Here is a 24,367-nt window from a genome sequence, read left to right as displayed (position 1 = left end):
TACTGACATTAGTTGGGATGAACACTGCTATATTGACATGAGAAGGAAGCACAGACCAAGGGGAGAAAAAAAAAAAAAAGTCACTGTTTGACAGGTGGGATAATAAATCGTGATTTTATGAACAATGCAAAATGCAGTGGTTGCATTGCTATATACAGTCCGCCAGGTAAACTGAGCCACTGTGTTTCCTTTATTTCAATTAGCTGCAAGTAATTTGCTGAGATATTCAGGGTAATGTGTAACTGAGAGGTTCTGAGGGCTGTTCCCAGCCTACGGCCACAGAACCTGACACCTCTAAGCAATGTGGAACATTTTTAGCCTCTGCTGGAGGCAAAAACTGAAAGTTAGACAGCACAACCCTAATTCCTCCCCAAATTGCTGGGATGGTTTCTGCCAGGTCCTTGCCCGACAGCCACACAGCCTGGGTGGGAGCTGGGGTAATGAGGCTGCCTGAACACCCTGGGGGAGGTTGGCTGCAAGGGGAGTCTGTGCTCCACCTCCTCCCAGCCTTCACAACCAACCCAGGCAAACAAGCAGATCGTGTTGATGTGGAAAATTCACCCTGTTGTCTCTGACCACAGAGTGACTTTGGTCAGATGGGAGAGCAGGGGCTGCCTTCCTACATGGGCGTTAGGCAGCTTTTGTGTCTGGTCTTCTGCACACCTCCACAGAGCCATAAAACTCTGCCTTTCTTCCCTGCCATGGACATTTCAAGCTTCACTGATTAGGTTTGCATTGTATATAGCTATTAAAGCCAAACATTTACAGTCCTTCCAGTTTTGCAGGATAATTTCAGAAGCAACAGCCCCAAATAAGTCCTTTTTCTGTAGTTGAATAACCTGATTTGTACAAATATTTTAGCAAAAAAATCTGGGCTATTCTGATTTCTATGTGGCTTCCCTCCCTTCCTAAGAATAATTGCACCAAATCCTCCAAGACACAAGATAAACACAGTGGTTTCACTTTATTATAAACGATAGATTTTTCAACGCTGTCTCACCAGGTCTCTCATTCGTCTTTGTCTCCAAAAGGTTTTGTTTTCATCATTTTACCACCATATTTACGTAGAAATCCACTGGACAGCTGAAGGGATTTTACTGTCTCTTACGTTTCCTGTTCTGTAGTTTAATTAGTCATTTCTGAAAAGAACATTACTTAAAATAAGAGATTTCCCGCTACAAGAGAAAATTAAATAGATGAGCCCCAGACAGCCCAATGCTTCTGTAGGAGCTTCATTCTTGATGTGTTTCAGGAGAAACAAGGACTTGGTTCAGGAATCAGGTTCATCTGATTATCAATTATCGATTGCGTTTCGGCAAAGCAGCAGGCTCAGACTTGGTATAAGTGCAGCAACCTGTCCCTTGGGTATTTCCCAAAGCCCAGCTCTGCTCCTTCCTCCCAGCCAGGAGAGGATTCCCTATCCACACACCTTCATCTGACACCAGCATGAAGAAGTTGCACAGCCAACACTTTGCTCCACATGCATCTTTCACAAAAGGCACAGACCTCCCAAAGATGCTGCTCATACCTCAGGCTCCCGTTTCCTCCACTTGGTGGATGCAGACTGAGCCAATGGAAGAGATGGTTCAACAGAAACACTGGGACCTCTTGAAGATGGGTGTGGAGGGAGAATGCTGTCCCCACTCAAAACATTTCACAGTCAGGGCAGGGAAAGGCAGCTTGACGTCCTCCAAACACAGCCATGCTCTGCTGGAAGGACAGTGTCCTGTCATTTATCTGATAGCCAAAGACAGGAAAAACTCTGTCCTTATTAATACTCCACATGGCTTTCAAAGGGCTTGGCCAATGCAACTCTGCATCCTCTTTGCCAAATTAAAGAGGAGGAATTTACACATGGAGAAGCAGAAACCTTGGAGGAGAAGCAGCAGAAGACTTTGGCCCTGGACTTCTCCACTGGCCCAGACAAGCTCATTTGTCTCTGTTGGCCCTTGTCATGGGACAAAGCTTGGAAGTTCTTTCCAGGCACAATTTTTCTTGTTTCCACATATTGAGAAGATTTTTCTCTATCTGTGTTTCATTCACTACCAGTAGACTAAATTATCCCCATCAGCACCTGTCTTTTCCTTGATTTTCTCCTGTTCCTTCGCACCTCTGGTTTGTACCCCCAGAAGGCCATGTCTGTGTGACAAAACAAAGCAGGCGAGGGAATGGTGGCACTGAGGATGAAATGGTATGCAGGGAACATACAACAAAGCCTTAAAAAAACCAGCCTAAAACAAAACAAAACAAAAGCCTAAAACAAACCAGCCTTACCTATCCTATGGCTTGGGACAAGACCTCCTGTTGAGGGTTAAGTTCCCAAACCAAAACACCTCTCTTGCTCTTTTCCCAGCCACTCTCTGCAAGGTACATGGTGTGGCCAAAACCACACCAGCAAGAGCACCAACAGGCTGAGTGGTGCAAGGAGAGAGGTGGAGAAGACACGGTGCCATGACCTCCTTGGTCCCACACAGGAAGAGAGGCATGGACATCACTTAGGCTGAGCACCTTGGCTGTGGTGCCACCTGGGGTGGTTGTAGGTCTCACCACCCTGGGGAAACGTCATTGCAGCCTTCCAGTACCTACAGGGGCTTATAAAAAGAGAGGAAGAATGACTTTTTAACACAAGCAGATAGTGACATGACAAGGGGGAACAGTTTAAAACTAAAAGAGAAGAGACTAGTTTAGATATTAGGAAGAAATTCTTTACTAAGAGGGTGGTGAAGGCTGGAACTGATTGTCCAGAGAAGCTGTGGCTGCCCCATCCCTGGAAGTGTCCAAGGCCAGGCTGGATGGGGCTTGGAACAACCTGGGATGGTGGAAGGTGTCTCTGCCCATGGCATGGGGCGGAATGAGATGATCTTTAAAGTCCTTTCCAACCCAAACCTGTCTGGGATTCCATCCTCTGCAACGTCTTCTGAGTGTGAAGATAAGCTGAAGACAACTCCACCACAAGTCATGAATAGCCTGAGGAGTTCACCCCTACCCTGTCCTCTCCTGACCATCCCCAGCCTGGAAGACCCTTTGCAGTCCTGGTGGCCTCCATCCCTCCTTCCATCCTGCTCAGCTCAGCATGGCTCTCCCAGCTCCCACGGTAGGGGATGAAGTCTCAGTGCTCCTAAATGCCTGGAGGTATAATGAGCACTGCAAAGGAGTGAATCAGGGTGTTATGTATCCAACCAGCCTGAAATCTCGTTTTCTCCCTGGGCAGAATGAGTAGGGCAAAGGTTGCAGTGGTGAGCTGTCACTCCAGTGCCGGCTGTCTGCATGTGCACTGCCAGGCATGGCCACCTGTCCAGCACCTGGATGAAGATTTGTTTCAGCAGTGCTGCACACTGCTTGGTGTGCATGGCACCCACCTGAGTGGGGAAATTGGTTGGAATATATTTTAAATGCCAGAATCTGTGAATTGTGGAACAGTGGATAACAATCTCCTCAGAAAATAGTACAAGCCAGGGGACAACTCACCCACAGACCTGTCAAAAGGGATCTATCTGAGCAGCAGAAAAGATGGCTGTCTCTGCATTGGTATGGTTTGAAGGCATTCACAATATCTGGGGATGCTCTTAACTTCCCTCATGGACAGCACCCACAAGTTCACCATAGCCATTCATTTTTCCCAGAGGAATTTTGATGGTGTGTTCAGAGGCAACATCCAATAGCAAAGTCCCTAAATCCCAAGCCATTCTGTGTTTTTTTCAGCGCCCCATTTGACAATAAAATTGGAGGAGTTAATCTCTACCAGCCTCAGTGCCAGATTTCAGATGCTGCCACTGAAGATTTGTTAGAACTGAATACCTGCTTCTGAAGACTCATACAAATAAATGCCCGTTCCCAAGCAGGCTCTGGAATGCGTATGGCGCTAAAGACATCCACCTGCAGCTAAAACAAGTCTGGTCTAGGTGCTCCAGTGGCCCCTGTGGTGTGTTGAGATGCCCAGGTGAGCATGGGTTACAGCAACTGCTCGCTCCCTGATTGTACTGAGCTGGACACAGTTCTTTTGTCAGAGCAATTTTCATGTTTCCAAAGCTGCTTTTGTTTGTGAACTGCAGTCCTACACAGCCCCTGCTCTGACCAGCCATCAGTGCCACTCAGAAATGTTTGGGTAGTTTGAAATAAATTTCAGCAGAAAAACCACAGGTTTCTGTAAAGGAGTACAACTGTCCTGTATTTTCTGGCATGGAGGCTCCCAGAACAGCTCCTCCTTTCTCCTGGACAGGATTAATACATGTACTATTGCTGAAGTGTCTGATAGTTATGTTCCATTAAACCCAAAACAGAATTTATTTCTATTCAGAGCCAACTCCCACAGCCTCAAATTCACCCATGAATTCTCCTTTCCTTTTTCTTGCAGCTCTTTCTCCCCAACACACGGTGGGGACTATCCTCTAGATTGTAGAGTACCCTACTTTCAATCCCATTTGGTAAACCCATGGGGCATCAGAAACCTGAAAAGAACCTGTAAAATATCTCTAACAACCTCCATGACTGATAGCACCGGTCAGATCCAGAATCTGAGGAGTGCTACCTGCCTGCACTTACTCTTCAGTGTAGTTTGTTCTTACATCACTCATATCCAGAGCCTGACTACAATTTTGCATGGACTTTTGCATGCTTTGTTGCTTTCACGTTGGTCTCTGAGCTGAAAACCCCTTCCTGTCACCACTGCTGGCCCTTTTCCTTGCCTGTAATACGGTGATGGTAATTTCTCTTTGAATAAAGACACACCTGGGCGAGCCCATGAAACACTCCTGGGGTGCATTTCATTCCTCTTTCCATCCACTGAAATATTTACACATCAAAGGGAGCCTCCTTATCTAATGGGAGTTTGATGTTCATTAAAGCAACACAGTCAGTAACAAAGAGCCATGCCTTGCAGCCTGGGGTGCTCAGCACTGAGCTCCAACCCACACTGGGGATGACAAGGGGCCTTCATCCCCAGCTGCTGTCCTCACAGGGGGACACAGGAGGGGACCCTGCTGGCCAAGAGGCTCTGCAGCAATGCACAGCCCCAGGAGACCTGCTGTGCCCCTTAAACATTCCTCTGGATCTGGGCTCTCCTCTCTTCCAGATCAGCTGGGCTTTAGGGTTTTTAAAGCACCCTGGCACCTTCTGAATCAGAGGCCAAAAGAACCCAGCTTCCAGAAAGCTGTAAGTAATGACTGAGCAGTGTTTCATGGGCACCTCTGAAAAGACCAAGAGACCCACACCCTTGCAGTGAGTGCCCATTTCCAGATTCTGTTCACACTCACCACCTCCTCCACCCCAGAGACTGTAAAATAAACACCCCTCCTGCCCTGCTGCACTGTTATCATCTCCACAGGCAGCTCACACTGCACTTCCCATCAGGGTGACTTACTCCAGATGTGTTTGCATCTGCCTCCCCTCTGGCATGGGGGTACCACTCATCACTCCACGGACACTCAGGTCCCAGTGCATCCTGTGGATGTGATCCCACACTGGGACTGCTGCAATGGCCTGGCATTCACGTCCTCCTGCTGGTTAAGTCAGGATGGTCCCCTCTGTTCCACCTGCTACAATGGAAACAGGGCTTGAAGCTGCTGCAGAAGTAGGTGGGTATGATCTACAACACCTTGCCCAGGCCAAGAGAATACTCAAGAGGTCTTCCAGCTCATGTCAAGCACCCACTGCACCATCCTGCCACCACAGCTACCCCAAAAAGGGCCACAGGGCACCCTGAGCCTGCCCACAGCACTGCCAGCCCTGGCACCAGCAGCATTTCAGGCAGGAGTGCTCTGTGATGTCCATGCCAGACAGGACCCCAGGGTCCATGCCCACCCGTTCTGGCTTCTCTTATCTCTCTGGTGTTTCTCCTTGAAGGGGAATAACACATGAGAGGCCCAAAAGTAAGACATTCCCATGGACCCACATGGCTCTGGCCAGCCAGCCACAGCCCTCTAACCTCTCATTCCCCTTAGTCTCTCAATTTAGTTCTTGCCCTCCTGACAAGTTCACTCAACACCCTGAGCAATTAGAAGCCAGAAGGCATCAGCTTTGTCTCAAATGATGAGCCAGATTAATCAGCTCCAGTTGCACTGAATTACCCAGACAGGGCTCACAGCAACAACCTCCAATTCACCAGCAAAGCAGCCAGCATCCCGCTTTCACCCAGGATAATCAGCAAGGATGTGAAGGCCAGATGAATGACTAGGTGAGGGTGGGCTGCTGCCTGTCAGGAGCTGGAATATAAGTCAAAGCACTTTGAAATTAAATCCTCGCTTTGACAGGGAACTAATGCGGAGATTTTAAAGGAGGTGTAATAAAGTTGGACAGGCATATGTGCAGCCTAGCGCAAGTTCCGTGCTTTGAATAAGTGTGCCCCAGCTACAGGAAAGCAGACTTGAAAAGACAAAGGGAATTTTGAATAGCTCCAAACCAGCTTGGCAAGATTTTAGAGATGGTAGCAAGAGGTTTTAGTAATGGACCTAAGTAACAACATTGTCAGGAGGAGATTTGGTGCGCAGTTGTGGCTGCCTGGGATCTTGGATTTCACACCAAGCAGCCAAGCTCACGTTGCTCCTGGCTTTAAATTAAGACATTTGTGCCCGTATGGGTAGACAGAGGCACGGTGGATGGAGTAGAGATAGGGATCCCCACCACATCTCTTGGCCTCAGGGTGGGTAAGCCGTGCTGTTAGGAGCTCCTGGGATTTCCCAAGAGTTGACTTCTCCAGAGGTGAATTTAAGCCTTGATACCTGGTCAAGTATCACCCTCCACCTGCACACTCTGGAGCCTGCCATCAGCCGCTGTGGCTGGCAGCTCTCCCCGGGGCAGCCCTTGCTGAGATGCCAAGGGGGGTTGGAAATTCGTCCCTGTTCTGGCTCCAAGTGCTGTTCTCCTGATAGAACCCAGAGAGATACCCCCAGACAGAACCCGCCCAGACCTCGCTCCTTAGCTGAGAATTTTCAAATGCACTTTGGCATTTGCAGCGAATCCTCAGAAACCGGACTCCGGGAAATCACTCCCGGTCAGAGGGGTGCTTGTTGAGGAAGGCAGCCTGGGCGACGCACTCCAGGCAGCGTCAGGACACCTCAGGGCTCTGCTTCTTCACGGGCACCAGGAAATTACCCCAAAAACATCCAATGCGGAAACCTCCGCCCCTCCCCTCTGCGAGTTCCCCCGCACCCACAGAACCCACCCGGAGGTGCCGCTCGGTGGGTGCAGCAGCAGGGCGGGGGGCGCTGCCGAATTCCGTCGCCGGAGAAACTCCCAACGCCCTCCCTTCCCTCGGAGTCCCCGACGCCCTCCCCGATGCCCTCTCCGGGGCCCTCCCCGCCGCCGGCCCGCCCCGGGGGTGTCCCCGGCAGCGGGTCCCGCCCAGGGAGCGGCGGAGCCGGGGCGGCCCCCGGGGCTGCCTCCGCCCCCGGCCCGCCTCCGGCCCCGCTGCTCCATCCCGGGACGGGCCGGGCGCGCTGACAGTCGGGCTCAGCGGCCGCCGCGGGAGCATCAAGCGGGCAGCGCCCGCCGCTCCTGCCCGCGCCCACCTGCGGCCGCGGCTGCCCGGGGCGCGGGGCGGCGGGGGCGCTGCTGCCGCCGCCGGCTCGGCGCAGTCTCACCCCGCCTGCCCTCCAGGATGAGCCCGGAGTATTCTCTGCGCTCCTTGCTGCTCATCATCCTCGCCACCTTCTCGGCCAACGCCAGCAACTGGCTGTGAGTAGCCGCGGGGCGAGATGGGGGGGACGCGGACGCGCCGCCACTTGTTGGTAGCCCCGGGGGCGCGGAGCAGGTGCGGCGGGGTCGGGCGGCATCGGGGCGCGACCCCCGGCAGCGATGCCGCTCGGCCCCGGCGGGGCACGGGGCGCCCGGTGCCGTGTCGCCGCTGACCCTGGCCGCCGTGGCCGGTGGGTCCCAGCCCTCACCCGCAGGCAGGTGGGCGGCGGGGGATGCCGGCTCTCCCCAGCCGCTCCGTGGCCGTGTGTTATCGCGGCTGATGGCAATGGGGGCTGGTTATCTAGCCCCTGTCCCATTTATTTTTGTCCTTAAGTTATTGAATCCGGATCACACCGGGATCACGGGTGGAGGTCGGGGCACGGGGTCGGAGCGGGGCCTGGGTGTTGGCGAGGTGCCCCGCGAGGGACAGCGGTCCAGGGGAGGGTTTGGCGGAGCTGGGGCGGCCGAACGTGCTGGGCCCCGGGATCTGCAGCGAGCCGGGCTGCCCACGCCTCGGCCCCCCGTTCCCGGTAGGAGGACGGGTGTCGGGGGGCTGTTGCACGCCGCAGAGGAACCCGATGACATCGGGAACCCGCTGAACAAACACTGAAATAATGTGTAAGGTAAACAGGGGCGGAAATCGTTCTGGAAAATTCCTACGTGTTTGCCAAGGCGGTGGGACTACTTTCTGAAGAGGACACCCCCCCTTTCCCCCTCCCCGGGTCAGAGGGGATGGAGCATGACAGCGCTTTCCCACCTAACTTTGAACGAAGGCATCGGTTCTTCCTCATAAATCTGCTTCGGTGGGAGATGGTGCTTCCCCTGCTCCCCGTGTCGCCGGCTGACGGGAACTAATTAGTTCCCGTGCACGCACCCAGCAGACCCGCGCTCCGGCCGGGAGCTTGGGCCGCCTCCATCTCACCTTCATGGATTTCTGGCGGCAGGGACAGGTACGGCACGCAGGATAAGGAGTTCCCGGGGTTGTCAGCGTGAAAGATCCTGAGTGTCGTGTACCTTTCCCAACACAGGTGCTCAGGTGGACACGCATCCCCCGCGCAAGGAGTCCTCCCTGCATCCGAATACAGCTCCTGCCTTTAGATTTTTGACTCGCTGGAGGCTGTGGGTGGTTTTTGGAGGATGCTCCCCAATGCCTGGGGAAAGTGCCAGGTCAGCAGCACTCCTCTCCGAGTGTCCTGCCTGTGGGAAAAGGTGGCTGCCTGGGATGCGTTAGTGCTTAGTCCTTCTCCCCTCCTCCTTTGCCAGATGGAGCGACTTGCGTGCCACACGTCTCCAGCAACTGGTGGGTGGATCATAGCAGCTATCAAGGTGGTCTTTTAAGCTGTCATGCTTCTGGTGAAGGTATATTGGGAACTGTGGGAGTGTTTTTTCCCGCAGGAAGAAAAGTCCTGCTGAGGAAGCTCTGTGAGATGATGGCAGGTCTGTGCAGAGGAGCAGCTTGGGCTGCCCTGGGACGGGCACGGCGGAAAGTGGGGATTTCATGAGTGAGGTCAGCAAAGCTGCCCCGCACGGATGCGCAGAGGTGGGACTCCCTCGGGTCCCCGGCGCCGCGAATAGGATTTGGGAGGCGAGGCGGAGGGGTGATTCGCCGCACTAGTCAGGGAGGGCTGTGTGCAGCCGTCCGTGCTGGCAGAGCAAGGGTGGGCGCGGGGGGCTCGGCAGCAGAGAGCGGAGGGCTCATTCCTGCCAACAGGGGAGGAAAAGCAGATCCATTTCAGTGCGTTTCAAAGGAAGGGGGTCAGCTTTTTTTGATGTTTCAAATGTATCATGATAAAAGGATCGTCCCCCGCTCAGTGCTTTTTATTCTTTGCCTTTAGGATTAAGACAATTCCCGTTGTTTATCTTCTCACATCAGAAACAAAGGCTGCCGGAGGCAATAAACAGAGTTAGAAGGATCCCAGGAATTATCAGATATTCGAGGAATGAGTGTGCCTCGTATGTCTTCACGTGTGTGGGCTCGGCATGCTCGGCGTTATCCCGGGGCGCTGCCAGTTTCTGCCCAGCACACGGGACGGCTCCAGCCTCGCCAGGCACATAGTTCTGCACAGAGGTGTGTGCACGGAATGGCAGCACGGGGTGAAGTTTGCTTTTCCAGAAACCTGCTGGATTAGTGATTAAGCTCAGTTGTGAGCTTTTTCTTCTTCTTTTTTTTTTTTTTCTCTCTCTCCCCCTAAAGCTCTAAAGCTTCTTTCGACCTGTACAGACTCGCATTCCCCCAGCGCTTTGGAGAGGTGCCGCTTGCAGTGCTTGAGCTGAGGGTTTCTGTAAGCCTGGCTTTGTGGGGAGAGCTCGTTTGGGCCATGCAGTGGTGTCTGATGAGCTGCCCCATCCAGTGTAAAAAGGAGATGATGGAAGGATCTCTCAAATGGATCATTGCCACAGTGGCTGGAAGGGATTTGCCAGATCTTTTCATTAAACAAACCAAGCTACCTTTCTCCCTGGTTAGGAAGCAAACCTCAGGTGTTTTTTCTTAGTGTTATGAGTTTGGGGAGTTGCTGCTTGGCTTGTTGCCTATCCAGGAAGCCTCTGTTCTCCAAATCTGAAGAGATGCTCAGTTCCCACTTCTTGTGAAAGCCTCAAGCTTGCTCTTCCTTCTGCCTGTGGAGGCTCAGATTTGCCTCCTCCCTCTTCAGGCAGAGGTTTGTAAATTAAATAAAGGGCTGTAGATAGAGCCTTTTACATCTTGTTGGCTGTCCACAGGAAGGTCTCTCTGGCTTCTGCTTTATCTCTGAAGGAGTCCAGAGCCATGCTTTATTACAGGGGAAGCAGATGAGTTACTTTTCAAAGCAACTTGCACTTCACAGACTCTTGAACCCACATGTGCAGTGATGTGGTTGAATTTGGAAGCAAGGCCTCTTCTGCTCCAAACCCATCCTGACGCTGAGGGTGTTTCATAGAGACTTCTAGCCAAACAAGCATCATTCCACAGCTGGCACAGGAGTGCCAGGCTCTGGTTTCAGTCCAGTTTAGTAAGTTATTAATTTATTTACCTGTTTTGGAGAGAAGGAAGTCCACATGAAGAAGTGAACTAGAAAATGTGCAAAGTGGGTTGTGGATGTAAGCATTCATTAAATGCATGAGGCACTCGGGCCCACTACCTTGCTCTCTAGCTGTTCAGAGGGTTTGAATGATGAGAGAACAGAAACCATCAGATACAACAGGGTAGGGTCTTTTAGGGGTGAGACCCCTGGTTATCAAACTGTCTGGGAATCCTTACAGCCTCTCTCCATTTTCTTGCAGCTAAAGCTGTCTCTGGAGGAGGCTGTCCATATGGACATGCTTGGTCTGAGATGTGGTTATGCCATTTTAGAGCAGGGTGTACCACCAGCAGCTCTGTCTACCCGTTCTTTACAGGGATTTAAAATTTCCGTCTGGGCTTGGGGTTGGGTTAAAGGGCCAGGAGCACAGATGGGCTTTTAAAACCTTAAAAAACAAAAATAATTTGAATGCTCTGGGAAAGCTTGAAGACATTGTGAGGGTCCAAACAAGCCTGCCTCAGCAGCTGCTCTCTTAACCACTTTTGAGGGCTGGTGAGGAAGGGATAAAAGGAGTTTGGATTTCCCCAGCCTCGTTTCATCTGAACATCACAAGGTGCTTTACAAACAGAGGGCCCAATTCTCTGTGCCCATCTCTGCCAGCTTAGGAGTGGGGATGTTGCAAGAGCAGCCGGAACACTCGTTTTGTTTGGGTCATTATGCAATGCAGAGGATTTGAGAGGAAGCATGCTTGGAGTCCTGCATTTGCATCCTTCTGGTTTTAAACCAGGCTTTATTTTTTCCAGGTCTCCACAGCTTTGATAGCGGGGAGAGATCACTTCACCTGCAGCCAGGCATAGTTTAATTTTGTACAAGATGCTTTGCATCATTGCAGTGCTCCCCTCTTCCACTTGGTGAGGAACCCATGCAGCATTTTCCCTTCAGATGCCATGCTGCCATGGCACAGCTTTGGCAGGTGCAGCTGGCTCTAACACAGGGCTGTTCCTGCCAAGCTCTGTTCCCCTCTCCATGCTCCTGGTTTTTGCTCTGAGGACAGTGCCAGGAAGTCACATCTGTTCCAGCAGCCAGGGTGGCAGATTGCACCATTTGGATTTGATGAGCAATTTCCTTACTTCGAGGGTTGCTGTGGGTTGGACGAGTGGCTCTCCGCTTCTGGGATGCTCAGGGCTCCTTTGCACTGTTCTGGGGATCCTGTCAGATCCGCAAGGTTGGTGCGTGAACCCATGGAAGCTGTTCCCAAGGCTGCCAGGTGGGAAATTGAAACTGCTGGAAATATATTTTGATTTTTACTTATTTGTAGGTCTTTCCACTTCTGACAATACCAGCTAATTTTAGCTCAGCAATGAAAACGGACTGGTTGCGAGTTGCACCCTGCAAGTTGCACCCAGTGGTCCTGGCACTGGACTTCCAATCCAGTTTGGCTTGTCTCAGAGCAATGGTCCTGTGTGGCAGACACCTCTCAGGGCTGTGTTTGCCAGGGTGCAGGAGGGCCCCATGCTCTCTAGCTCCTCAGTGGTGATGGGCATTTCTGTCCTTTCCTAAGAAAGCCTCAAGTAAAATCACACCCCTGTCTTTCACAGCAGAACCTAACTCTAGGGAGGATGGACAGGAGGGAGATAAAACCACTCTGCACACTAGGCTGTGAAGAACTAGATAAGCTCCAAATATGAGCAACAGCAAGAGGCGTGTTTCTTTTTTGCAACGGCTTGATGTGACTCCATGAATCAGAACTGGACTTTTGCATTGAAGCAAAAAAAGTGTTTATGTTACTCTGCTCAGAGCTACTCTCTGCTTGATTAATTCATCCTTGTAGATGTAGGGAAATGCATTACAGCCACTTTCTTCAAATGATGAAATTGCTGAGCAATCCTGGAGGTTGACAGTTTCTAGGAGATCCTTCTGTATTTCCTTACAAGTGCAATGACACTGGCTCTTACAATAGTTGGCCGTTTTATTCTTAAAGCTTGAAAGCCTTGTGAATCCACAAAACCTGCAGTCATCCAAGGCTGCTTGAATGGTAGACTCTGCCCTGGATACTCGGTGCAGGTAACCTGTGCCTTCACCCACCCAGGGGTGCCTGTCCCTGACACCTGTGGGTGACCCCTGGCAGCATCCTCCAGGCTCTCTCGGAGCTGCTGCCATGGGCTGTTGCACTTCACAGCCAGGAGGAAGCTGCCTTGCAGGATCTGCCTGGCTCAGCAGAACTGGAGCCAGTATTGTGCTTTCATGAAATTACTTGGGGAAAAGTAATTGAGTGTCTTGGCCAATGGAGAGCGGCCTGGGGTCTGTTGAAAGTTGGGTGAGATCAGACTAATCCTTTAGAAGGCTTTTTTTCTTTTTGCCACGTATTTGCAAATTCTGATCAAAACTTAAAACTCATCAGATTTTCTTCAACCAAGTCTAGCCTGAAGCACTGCAGGAGCTGGCCTGCACTTGCCTCCTCTTGCAACAAGGCCTAGGTGTTGTACCTGAATCCAGGAGTAGCTTCTATTGGCTTATAAAGGAAGTAAAGGAAATTTCCTACACATTCAAAGCAGATTTCCTAAACAGATGCTGTTCAGGCTCTTCCCAGCTTCCATGCTGCTCTTCCCTATTACAAAGTGGAGATTTTTGCCTCCACATGCTCAGAAAGCAAAAAAAGCAGCAGTGGCTCAGGACCAACAGCTGGCCATCTCAGTGTCCCCAAAGACTTGTGATGGAGGAGGCAAGCCACCACCAGCGTCTGGGGCATGGGTGTTTGCTGGGTGCAGCTGGTGTTAGCTGCAGGGGACGGGGTTGGAAGTGTAGGCTCACCCTTGAGCTGAGGGGTGGAGGTGTAGGCGCAGCACTGCCTCCTCCTGGGTGCCTCTTTTGGCAGCTGTTAATTGGAGATGAAGAGTACGTGTGAAAAGCAGGTATCAGCCAAGAGATGGTGCCCTGGCTGTGACAGGAAGGACTGAGGCAGACAGCTGGATTTCTTCCAGGAAAGAGACCAGACAGGTTCTCAGATGATGATTTGTAAATCATAGTTTACACTTAGAAAGGCAGGATGTCAAATCCCAGGAGGGAGATGCCTGGTCCCTGGGAGGGCCAAGTGTGCTGCAGAGCCAGCAGCTGGACAAGGGCAGCCTTGCAGGTCTCTCACAAACCCTGACAGGAGCATGCCCAAGCTGGCAGGCTTGAGGAACCATGGATGTGGTGTTCCCTACCTGCCTGGCGCTGTTGGCACAGGGAGACTCGCACTAAGCCCAGTGGGAGAAATCTCGGGAGCTCTCTGGCCTGCGTGGAGCATCACCTGGCCTGCCAGGCTGAGGCATCTTTCCCTGGCTTCGCTCACCCTGCTTGGTAGGAGAAAGCAACAAGGCAAAGATAAAAACACTTCTCCACATCGGCAGGATGGCTCATTGCAAGGAGCCAGAACACTGGTCAGTTCCTCTCCCTGCAAGGATCTATCTGTGGAGATAGGTGCATGCAGGGATGCATGGGGTTTTTCATGGATTTTTTCACATTATAAACAAGCCTTTAGTTCTTCCCCAGTAGAAACTTGCCTGCGTGAGCAGTCACAACCCTAAGGACAATCCTGAGTCACTGCTGACTGTCCCTGCAGCCTCAGGAGGCACAGGGATGTTCTTGCTGATCCCTCCACAAGCAGGGGGGTGTTTGCTGCCTCTTAGACAGGAGCAGAGCTGAATCATCTTCACAGTTTAAGGTTTTGACAAGCCTTTTGTGGCCTTGGCCACTCGACCTTGTGGGAAGGTTGAGTATTTGCTGAGCAGGGTGAAGCTTCTGAGCCTGATTTCAGAACATCTATTGAGTGGTTTATTGGAGATGCCAGTGGCCTGGGTCTGAAAGTTCTCATCTTCAGGAAAATATTCCCAAAAATGAGACAATGCAAATGATGACAATACAAATACAATGAGACACACTTGAAACTCATTTATTTGAAAAAAAAGAAACACCAGAGATCTCTGCTTTCCCCAAGGTATCTTCTCTTACCCACCTCAACTGAGTATTTGCCAACGACTGAAATTTCCACACCTTTCCAAGCCAGGGAATCTTCTTCCCTCTCCTCCTAACTCTATCTGCCAGATGCTGTGGGTCTTTCAATGTCTCCTTGTCGTTTCACCAATTATTCTTCCTCATGAAAGTATTATCATAATTTTTATTTAAGCAGGACTTTCTGACAACCCCCACCTTTTCTACAGCTCCCTGGATTTGAGATTTACTTATTTGCATCCTGCAGAGTTTATCAGCTACAGCTGCTTAAATTATGGAACTTAATCCTGATCTCAATACTTCAGATAGGAAAAAAGGAAGGGCTTTCTGTCAGCTTTCCCCTGAATCAATGACTCGTAAGAGGGAGTCTGTTCTGCAAGTGACTTGCCTGGATTTAAAGGCAGGAGAAAAGAAATAGACAAGGCCATGATGAAGCAAGAAGACAGAACTTGAAAAAATGGTGTGGGCAGCAGCTCTCCTCTTGAAACATTCTTTGCCCAGTCTTGGAAAAGGAAGAAAATACGCCATTGTTTGGGTTTGTTTTCCACAAGCAGGGCTGTTTTGAGGTTGCATGTGAGACTTAAATTATAATCTAGAGCTCTGCATAGCAATCGAGATGTGACGTCACGATGGAGATCTGCATTGAGACTTTGCAGAGGGCAGGAGCTGTTTGTTGCTTTCCTCTGCTGTGCCTCTCTGTGCAGGTAGACAAAGGCTTTGGCTGTGGATTCTACCACTTCAGCCCAGGGAAACAAAGTTTGGAGCGAAGTTCTTGTTAAGGACCAGGCAAAGCACTGGAGCCAGGTTTCCATGGGGACCGTGGGATGCTGCAGATGGGTTTGGTTCCTGACAGCCCTGGTGCTCCACAGCCTGAGAAACACGAGATGGAAGCATCTCTGAGTGCTGATGAGGGCAGAGTGTGTTTCCCAGCTCTTACATCACTGTTCATCTGCCCCAGGGAGGGGAAGGGGATAAGATGTTCCCACCTGAATGTGGTGTGATGAGATACTGTGTGAGAGCCTCAAAGCTGCGGTCCTTCAGCAAAGGTCCTTCCTGAAATGCTTGCCTCAACCTCTGGATCCTGAGCCAGGGATCAGGATGGGAGCTTCCTCCCCCATTGAAAACCATGTCTTTTGGAAAGCAGTGATGCTTCTCCTGGACCAGTAACAAACTGGTAGCACGATGGGGCCACAGCATTTTAGGCACAGTTGCCTCCATCTCCACAGAGGGGCTGGCAAATATAGACTGAGGAGGGGTGACAGGACACAGGACCTGTCAAGGGGGAGAGAGGCCAGAGCACTGTTCTGGAGAGCTTCATCTTATTTGTCTGCCTTGCAAAACAAATTACCAGACCTGTTCTTGGAGAGCTGTACCTATCTTTGAAGCATCCTTGGCCTTTGTTTTATCATCCCAAACAGCATTAAATGTGAGCTGGGAAGGCACCTTATCAGGTGCATCTCCTTGGAAAAGCTTAAAAGGCTCTTGTCACACTTTCCTTTATGCATGCTTTGAATTTATTACTCCACATTGCCCAGAGAATCTCAAGCTGGGAAACACATTAGAAAAGGAGAGGATGCCCCATCCTGAGCAGAGCTGATAATGATGTGGGTGCCACATCTGTGTCACAGAACTCTTCTGCCAGTGTGTTTGCACTCAAAGCAGGCACTTACTCATCTGTAGGTCCAGTGTCACAGCTTTGAGGGAGCTGCTGGCCTGGCTTGATAAATGCTGCTGGAGCTGCTGGCACAGAGGGAAGCCAAATCAAAGGGTTGGTACTGGAGGTAAATTCTGATTTTCTTGGCTAAGAGCTGATCAATAACCCACATTGTCTTCAGCTGAAGCTTACCACTCTGCTCTGTGTCTTCTTCCCCATGCCCAGACTGGAATGATGTCTGGACCTGGGAGGAGACAGCTGTTACAGGCACTCTGTGTGTGCTCAGCATTCAGTATCCTCAGAGCTCCCAGAGGTGGTTTGGTGCCTTCACCCCACATCAGCCAAGTGCAGCAAGATGTGAGAGCAGCAGTTGTTGCACTCCATGTCTGGGACTGCAGGGCAGGGTTGGGGACACCCATTGGTGGCATGGGGGGCAGCAGAAAGGTGACAGTCCTGAGTTTGGCCACAGTGGGTTTTTCAGGCCACCCGTGTGCATCAGGTCCTGCCTTCTGCTAACAGGGAGGAGCAGGAAGCCTTGGGCAAAGATGATTTGCTAGTATAAAGGCTCTAACAGCACTTGGCTCCGAAACCCCAGCAGCCTGCTGCTTCCCGCTGTCGGAGAAGCATTGCCTCCGTGATCACACACAGAGAAAACTGAATACTTTTGACATTTCGCCATGCAGACTCCCCACAGACACCATGAGCCAAAACAGCTTTCTCCCGGGCTCCCACGGCCCCCCCAGTTGTGAGCATGAAACCAAGCTGGTGAATAATTCTGCTGATGCACAGAAGAGAGAATCCTGTTCTCTCCTCCTGGGGCAGACTGGCAGGGTTAATGGGAGGAAGAGGCTGTGACAACTTGATTTTGTGGCTGAAGTCAGCAGATCTGGCTCCTGGGACACATGGGAACAGGCAGGGAGCAGGAGCCACTTTTGCACAGTCACTTCTCAGAGACAAGCAGGGCTTCAAAAGAAAAATCCTTAGCAGGATGTTGCAACTTGGGAGAGGGAGTTAAAAAAACACGCAAACAAAAAAACCCACAAGTTCTGTAGGGCTGGGAAATGCAGAGTCAAGGAATGCGGTTTCCAAAAAGCTCAGTACTTGTGTCTCTTGGTGCAGACAAGGTAGCAGCATGGGACAAGGCTGGCAGTTCCCAAGGATGTTAAAGCTCAATGTGGTTAGTGGATGGGTGCAAGTGTGAGTTACACCTGTCCCATGCAGGAGACCCTCCATGTCCACAGCAGCTCAGGGCTCCACCATGGCTATGTCATCTGAAGTGGCCACCAGCAGCCACAGGAAGGAGGGAGTCTCATTTACACACCAACACAGTCACTAATAGTTGTGGAGGATATTGGATTGTCACAAAGCCTTGTTGGAAAATCTGACTGGGTCTATCTTAAGCTCCTTCTGTGATCCAGAGGTTGGGGCAGGAGGATAGAGGTGGGAAATGGGCAAGCTTGGACACCATGCCCACATCACAACAAGGAGTGGGATGTGCAGCAGCGACCATCATGCCCACGCACTGGACAAGGAAATGCTGAGAGCTTTTAAGGTGCTTGCTCCCTCATTCCCCTAGTAGTGACTCTTCCTGCTGAGGATGGCACCATGGAAAGCAGAACACGCGGTCCCCTCCACACAGGGCCAGTCTTTTCCAGATCAGCAAAGACCTCATGGCCTTATTCACAAGCTGGGCTGGTGGAGGATGTGTCCAGCCTGTGCAGTTTTGCCCTGGCAGGATCCTGATGCTCGTTCCCTTCTTCAAACCCTGCTTTGAATCCCAAGTGACAGGAAACCTGGCAGCTCCCAGAGGCCATCCCTGCCTGCTGGGGTCTGGGGCAGCTAAAAGCAGCCTCCAGGAGGGAAGTGGTTTGGAGGGCAGTATTTGCCGGTGATGAGCACACAGCCACGCTGTGGGAGCACTGTGGCAGATGGAGCTGGCAGCCAAGTCCTGTCCTGCTTGTTTTGGCTGACTTCAGAGACCTCTGGCTTTTCCTAGTAGCACTTGGATATGCCGATGCTCAGGAGACCTGACCAGGCACATTCAGACAGCGCTGAAAATATCTTCCTTGCAGGCAACAGAGGCAAAGGGGAGCCAACAGCTGGACTCCCCAAGAGACGGGGACTAGGCTGCAGAGGGATGGTTGTTTTGCTTGGGCTTGTTCTCTGTCAGCCAGAACTGCATCCTGCAGAGCCACTGTTGTGGTACATTTAAAGGTGACCCCAGATGGGCAGCAGGTCTCAGCTGTGGAGGGGATAAGAGGTTCAGTCTTGTTGCTTCCTGCAAGGCTGAACATGGTTCCCAGCTGAATATGGGCTCCCCCAGCCCTTCCCTCCCCTCCTAACCCGTCGTGCTGCTGTCGTGGCAGGTACCTGGCCAAGCTGTCTTCAGTGGGGAGCATCTCCGAGGAGGAGACCTGCGAGAAGCTGAAGGGTTTGATCCAGCGCCAGGTGCAGATGTGCAAGAGGAACCTGGAGGTGATGGACTCGGTGCGACGCGGGGCCCAGCTGGCCATTGAGGAGTGCCAGTACCAGTTCCGCAACCGCCGCTGGAACTGCTCCACGCTGGACACCCTGCCTGTCTTCGGCAAGGTGGTGACACAAGGTGAGCTGCAAGGACGTGTGTCTGGGGTGGTGCTGCTGGGGGAATGGCTAGAAAAGCAGTCTGGTGGGCTGCAGGTGGGGTTTTGCCTGCTTGCCCCTGAACTAGTGGCTGGGGAGGGTCAGGAATGGCCCATCCAGTGTTGGATCTTGGGTCAGATGGGTCACTGTGCACTTGAGCACGGCTCTGTTCACTCTGCTGGGTACAGCATATCCAGACTCCTGCTGCTCCTCAGCTCTCCTGAACCTTTCTCACGCACGTTGATAAGGACATGCCAGGTTTGAACAAAGGTCCTAAAGTCACCCTGTGGTCTCATCTCTTCCCCACCAAACCCAGGAGCTCTACTCCATAAAGCCATGGGTGCATTTACTCAGTCTCCTTCTGGGCAGTGCTGAAGTGGTGGCTGCTGCCAGGCTGGGATGTGGCCACTGTTGAGCAGAGCATCAGTGGGGGCACCGTCAGGAGGATGGGTCGGTGCTGCCTGGCATGGGGAAACATGTGGCAGCATCATCACCCAGCGCCAGCCTTCAAGGCTGGGTATGGGCAGGGCAGCCCTGAGCCCCTCAGATCCCAGCTGCACCCTGACTTCTCAGAAGCACAGGACTGTAATCAAACCAGAGCACTGGAGTGAGGATACAGAGGGGAAAACCCCTCTGCAACCCCTTAAGATCACTGAGGCATCCCTTGCCTCCCCTCAGGTGCTATCCCCAAGGCACTGTCTCACCTCCCACCCCAGGACCCCTAGACCAAAGCATCCCCCTGGCTCCTTATTTGACTTTCCTTCCCTCAATGCAGGGGTGAAGATCTCTTCTTGTGAAGGTTCAGGGACTGGAAATACCAGAAATACCAGAAACTAAAAGTCGTCTCTTTTTAGGCAGCCACAGCACAAACCGACCAACATGATCCTACTATTAACCTCGATTAACTTGGAGGCAGTTCAGTCCCCACACTGGCTGGGTCCTCCCCAGCCTCTGCCAGCTGGGCCACCAAAGTCTTGGATGCGACCACCAAAGTAGCTGCCCTCTATCTGACCGGCTGATGCCTGCTCACAAGCCATGCCCCCTCTGTACCAAGCATGGGACCACCCCAAATACCAGCCCTCCTTGCTCCTTGTGTCCTCAACCAGCCTCGAAGGATACTGGGGATTTGTTTTTTGCTAAAGCTGATCCCTGCCCCTGCTACTCTGTGTGTTCACACCCAGGGATGCGCCCAACTTCCCAAACAAGCTTTTCTCAACCATGTGGCACTGCACAGGTAGACACAAGAGCTGAGACTGCATTGCACCCTGGACACCAGTGGGGTTGTGTGAGGTGCTTTGGCAGCAGAACAGGGTTTTGCAGGATAGTTTGGGAGGCATTGAAAGCTACAGGACCCTGCGAAAGAGGATGGCAAGGATCTGCAGCTGCAGGGAATGTTCCTGGATGTGGAAAGCAGACAGCTATTTTGGATACAGGACAGATTTCATGGCAGAGGTGCCCTGCAAGCACAAGGCAAGACAGTCTTCCATATAAGCTCTGGAGAGCTCTGCCCACGTTGGCAGTGCAGCCTCTGTCTCTTCTATTGCCAGGTTTTATCATTCACCTGTCATTCATGCTTTTAATGTTGTGGGGCAGTTCCCAGCTTCTTCACTATTGCAAGAATGGGCCCTCACTTCTGCAAAACATTTCCCAGCACCCAGGGGTCTCTGAGGAGTCAGGTTCAGGCTTGGCACTAAGCAAACAGCATCCCTGGGGATGGGGACAGTGAGGGTCCTGCATGTGCTGTCTCATCTTTGTAGGAAGTGACAGAGCAAAGTGTTTAGCCTGATAGCTCTGTATAGCATGTTTTGCCGAGTTGTCTTTCAGACCAGCTTTTCGGGGAGGTTTATGTGCCACACCAGTGTTAAGAGGGGAGAGGAGAAGAGACACATGGGGCAATCCACCAAGGGCCTTTGGCCACCAAGCTGCATTTCCTCCAGAATTCCCGCTTGTGCTGCCTCGGACTTTTTGCCACCTTTCCAGCTGGAGTCGTAGAAACTTAGAATCTGGGGATTTGGTGTATAGTAATACATATGAGTCAAGATGGAAGATTTTGGGTGTTGTCTTTGTCCTTCTTCTTCACCTTCTTCTTCCTTCTTCTGCATAGGTTTAGGTGGTTTTCCGTAATTGGGTGAAAAGGGTCCGCATTGCAGGCCTCGGGTAGTCAATATTTGGTCAAAAACATAAATAATATAGGTGTCACTTCATTATTGGGGGATTATCACTTAAATAACCTTGGAAAGGAGTTAGAAGCTCTCCATTTTACTTCATTTTCCTAGCATGCTAGTTGGAGCTCACGGTACATGAGTCTGCACATAAATAAGATAGAATAAACCAAGTCTGATCTCGATCCTACATCTCCTGTGTATTATTCATCCTGACTGTGGCAGAGAAGGAGAGATGCCAAACCCAGCACCCTTTCCCACCGTGGTTTGTGCCCTTGCAGGGACGAGGGAGGCAGCGTTCGTCTATGCCATCTCTTCGGCAGGGGTGGCCTTCGCCGTGACCCGCGCCTGCAGCAGCGGCGAGCTGGACAAGTGTGGGTGTGACCGCACAGTGCAGGGGGGCAGCCCTCAGGGTGAGTGTCTGAACAGGGGGCAGCTGCAGCTGCCAGGGGAGGCAAAGGAGACAAAATGCCTGCAATTCAAACGCACCCTCTGGGGCCGTCCAGAAAGGAGGGAAGAGTTTTTAAAAAAACAAAACTCTGGTTAGTCCACGTGACTGCCTCAAAAAGGCACCTGGGTGCGTCACCCACAGGACAGAAAGGACTTTGTCCATGTGTTCCCCCGGGCCACACACCCCAGCTTCCCCTGTTCCCATGCGGTGCAGACTAGCAGGCAACAAGACAGAGAGGGGGGCAGGCCGGCTGGATTTTAGGAAGAGCAGGGCTGGAGAGTGCAAGCACTTCAGGGTGGCAGTACCTGTCTCATGTGTGCTCTCTGCCTCAGGCTTCCAGTGGTCGGGCTGCTCCGATAACATCGCCTACGGCGTGGCCTTCTCGCAGTCCTTCATCGACATCCGTGAGAGGAGCAAAGGGGCCTCTTCCAACAGAGCGTTAATGAACCTCCACAACAACGAGGCAGGGAGGAAGGTAATGGCAAGGAGCAAACCTAGGCAGTTGGCACAGCTCTGTAACATCCCAGCTGGGCTCTGCAGCCACACCTTGAGCCATCTGGGCTTCTTTAACCCCATACCCACCCAGCAGTGTTTTCTGCACAGCCCTCCCAGGCCCCATCCATTGCCCCCTCCCTGCTATGTCCACACCACGCTGACCACCCCGTGCTGTCCCTCGTGTCTGTTCCTGCAGGCGATCCTGAACAACATGCGGGTGGAGTGTAAGTGCCACGGCGTGTCAGGCTCGTGCGAGTTCAAGACGTGCTGGAAAGCCATGCCCCCCTTCCGCAAAGTGGGCAACGTCCTGAAGGAGAAATTCGATGGCGCCACAGAGGTCGAACAGAGCGAGATTGGATCCACCAAAGTGCTGGTGCCCAAAAACTCCCAGTTCAAGCCACACACAGACGAGGACCTCGTCTACCTAGACTCCAGTCCCGACTTCTGTGACCACGACCTCAAGAACGGGGTGCTGGGCACCAGTGGGCGGCAGTGCAACAAGACCTCCAAGGCCATCGACGGCTGCGAGCTGATGTGCTGCGGCCGCGGCTTTCACACGGACGAGGTGGAGGTTGTGGAAAGGTGCAGCTGCAAATTCCACTGGTGCTGCTCCGTCAAGTGCAAACCCTGCCATCGGGTGGTGGAGATCCACACGTGCCGGTGATGCACGGGGGAGAGCACCGACCTGTACCCTCTTTAACTGACCCTGCTTCTCCCTTGCCCCACAGCCAGGACTGAGGAAGTGACCCAGATGCTGCAGGGAGAGCACAGCTCTTTACAGAGACAGAACCACAGAGAAAAACAGATTTTAAAGAAAAAAATATTTAAAGTTTTAAAAAACTGATCATTGTTGGCTTTTTTTTATTTTGTTTTGTCTGCTTTGCTGTATTTATTGCTGAAGCCAGAGCCCCTTGGTGTCCTGTGGCAGCAGACACGTTTGCTTTCTGGCTGTCTGGAGACCTGTGTGATGCCAGCTCCCATCAGATGGGCTCCTGCTGCTTTTGGTGCTGCAGACAAGAAGTGTTTAAGGCAAGGGTAGTGCAGCATTTGAAATCTTCTGTTGCAGTTATTTTTGTTTGCTTAAAGGCACGTGCTGAGCATCCTGGAGCACCGCTGTCCTGGCTAAGCCTCGGGAAGAGAAGGAGCACAGCCAGGTGCATGGCAAGGGACAGGCAGGTGGTGACAGGGTGGCACTGTCCTCCAAGAGTTAAGTTCTACGTGGAGCCCAGCCAAGGTGATCAGTTTATGAGGGCAGTGTGAGACACTCCTGCACCTCCTTGCTGTGGGATGCTCGAATGCCTCCTGGGCAATGGATGGATTTTGGAGCAGCTCCAGTGACTGCTCTGATTTACAGAAGCTCCTCAGTGGCTGCCTAGGGCTGTTGGAGGACACGATGGTCCCACCATGCTCCCTTCTCCAGCACCTGGTTCCACTGGAGACAGTGAAGGGCAGTGATACCTGCAATCCACTGACTCCTAATGGAGCTGGGAGCTGATGGGAGAAAAACCAAGTTGATTTCTTCTCCTCTGTCTCGCAATTGCCCCCCACCTCACATACATCCCACAACAGGTCTCCTCTTTCTCCTCCACATGCCTGTTCTCCTCACTCAGGAAGGCACTGGGGAACAGTCCCTATCCTGCTGAATGCTGAGAAAAGCATAAAGTGAAGCAGTTGTTGGGGGTGGAGGAATGCTGGTGCTCTGCCACTATCGCTGTCTCACCTTTAGGAAGGCACAAGAGAAGGATTCAGCCAGAGGGATGCTGCCATGTGTGCCCTGGTCACAGAGATTTAGTGCAGCTGTCCTGTCCTGCTTCCTGGGACCCTGCCACGAGGATAAGGTGCTGTCCTGCCTGCTCTGGCTTCCCTCTGCCTAGGACTGGGTTAGTGCAGAGCCCTTGCTGTTGGGCTGCAGTCTGAAATATTTGGAGAACTAATAAGCAGAGGGGCACTGCAAGGGAAGGTGGAAAGTGAACCAGCTCCTCTCTCCCACACCCACTGGTCTATGAGTCAAGAAGTAAAAAGGAAGCTGAAAAAAACCCTCAAAATGGTACCTCAAGACAACAGGTGAGGAGTCAGCATTGCCGAGCCCTCCTGCATGGTCCAGGAAAGCCCAGGGCTGCGGCCATCACCCTCCCAGCTGAAGGAGGGGGTCCCTGCAAAGCCTGCAGTCTTCTTGTTCTTCCCTGAGAGGGGGAAAAGTTGGGGGAGTGCACAGGCATATGTGAAATCCCATCTGTGCATGGCAGTGATGGGCTGGGGGAGAGCCTGTGGTCACTGGAAGGTCTCCAGACACCATCTGCTGACAACTGACTTGAAGCAGTGCAGG

At 52.0% G+C, this 24,367-nt stretch overlaps 1 protein-coding gene across 2 annotated transcripts; it reads left to right on the top strand.

Annotated features, from left to right (window-relative positions):
- Positions 1–7,548: 7,548 nt before the first annotated feature.
- WNT4 (Wnt family member 4) lies at positions 7,549–22,847 on the top strand. 2 transcript variants are annotated; one of them, XM_066203066.1, is made up of 5 exons: positions 7,549–7,671; positions 18,681–18,916; positions 21,377–21,508; positions 21,879–22,021; positions 22,238–22,847. In XM_066203066.1, the coding sequence occupies exons 1-5, from the start codon at positions 7,595–7,597 to the stop codon at positions 22,703–22,705; spliced, it is 1,056 nt and encodes a 351-aa protein (XP_066059163.1). In that variant the 5' UTR covers positions 7,549–7,594; the 3' UTR covers positions 22,706–22,847. The 2 variants fall into 2 exon arrangements, with proteins under 2 accessions (XP_066059163.1, XP_066059164.1); XM_066203067.1 differs by lacking the exon at positions 7,549–7,671 and adding an exon at positions 9,161–9,739.
- Positions 22,848–24,367: the final 1,520 nt, after the last annotated feature.

Source organism: Chamaea fasciata, unplaced genomic scaffold (assembly GCF_029207755.1).
Source record: "Chamaea fasciata isolate MVZ Bird 193981 ecotype frontalis unplaced genomic scaffold, bChaFas1.0.hap1 SCAF_23, whole genome shotgun sequence".
Taxonomy (NCBI): domain Eukaryota; kingdom Metazoa; phylum Chordata; class Aves; order Passeriformes; family Sylviidae; genus Chamaea; species Chamaea fasciata.
The sequence above is the reverse complement of the archived record's forward strand: the minus strand, read 5'-3'. Positions and strand labels throughout refer to the sequence as shown.

What these genes read in the sequence shown, in the direction of transcription:
- WNT4 (XM_066203067.1), top strand. Translation starts at nt 9,612, where the DNA reads ATGAGTGTGCCTCGTATGTCTTCACGTGTGTGGGCTCGGCATGCTCGG. An exon ending in GCACATAGTTCTGCACAGAG is followed by an intron (nt 9,740 to 18,680) that starts GTGTGTGCACGG and finishes CTGTCGTGGCAG; the next exon opens with GTACCTGGCCAAGCTGTCTT. An exon ending in GCAGGGGGGCAGCCCTCAGG is followed by an intron (nt 21,509 to 21,878) that starts GTGAGTGTCTGA and finishes TCTCTGCCTCAG; the next exon opens with GCTTCCAGTGGTCGGGCTGC.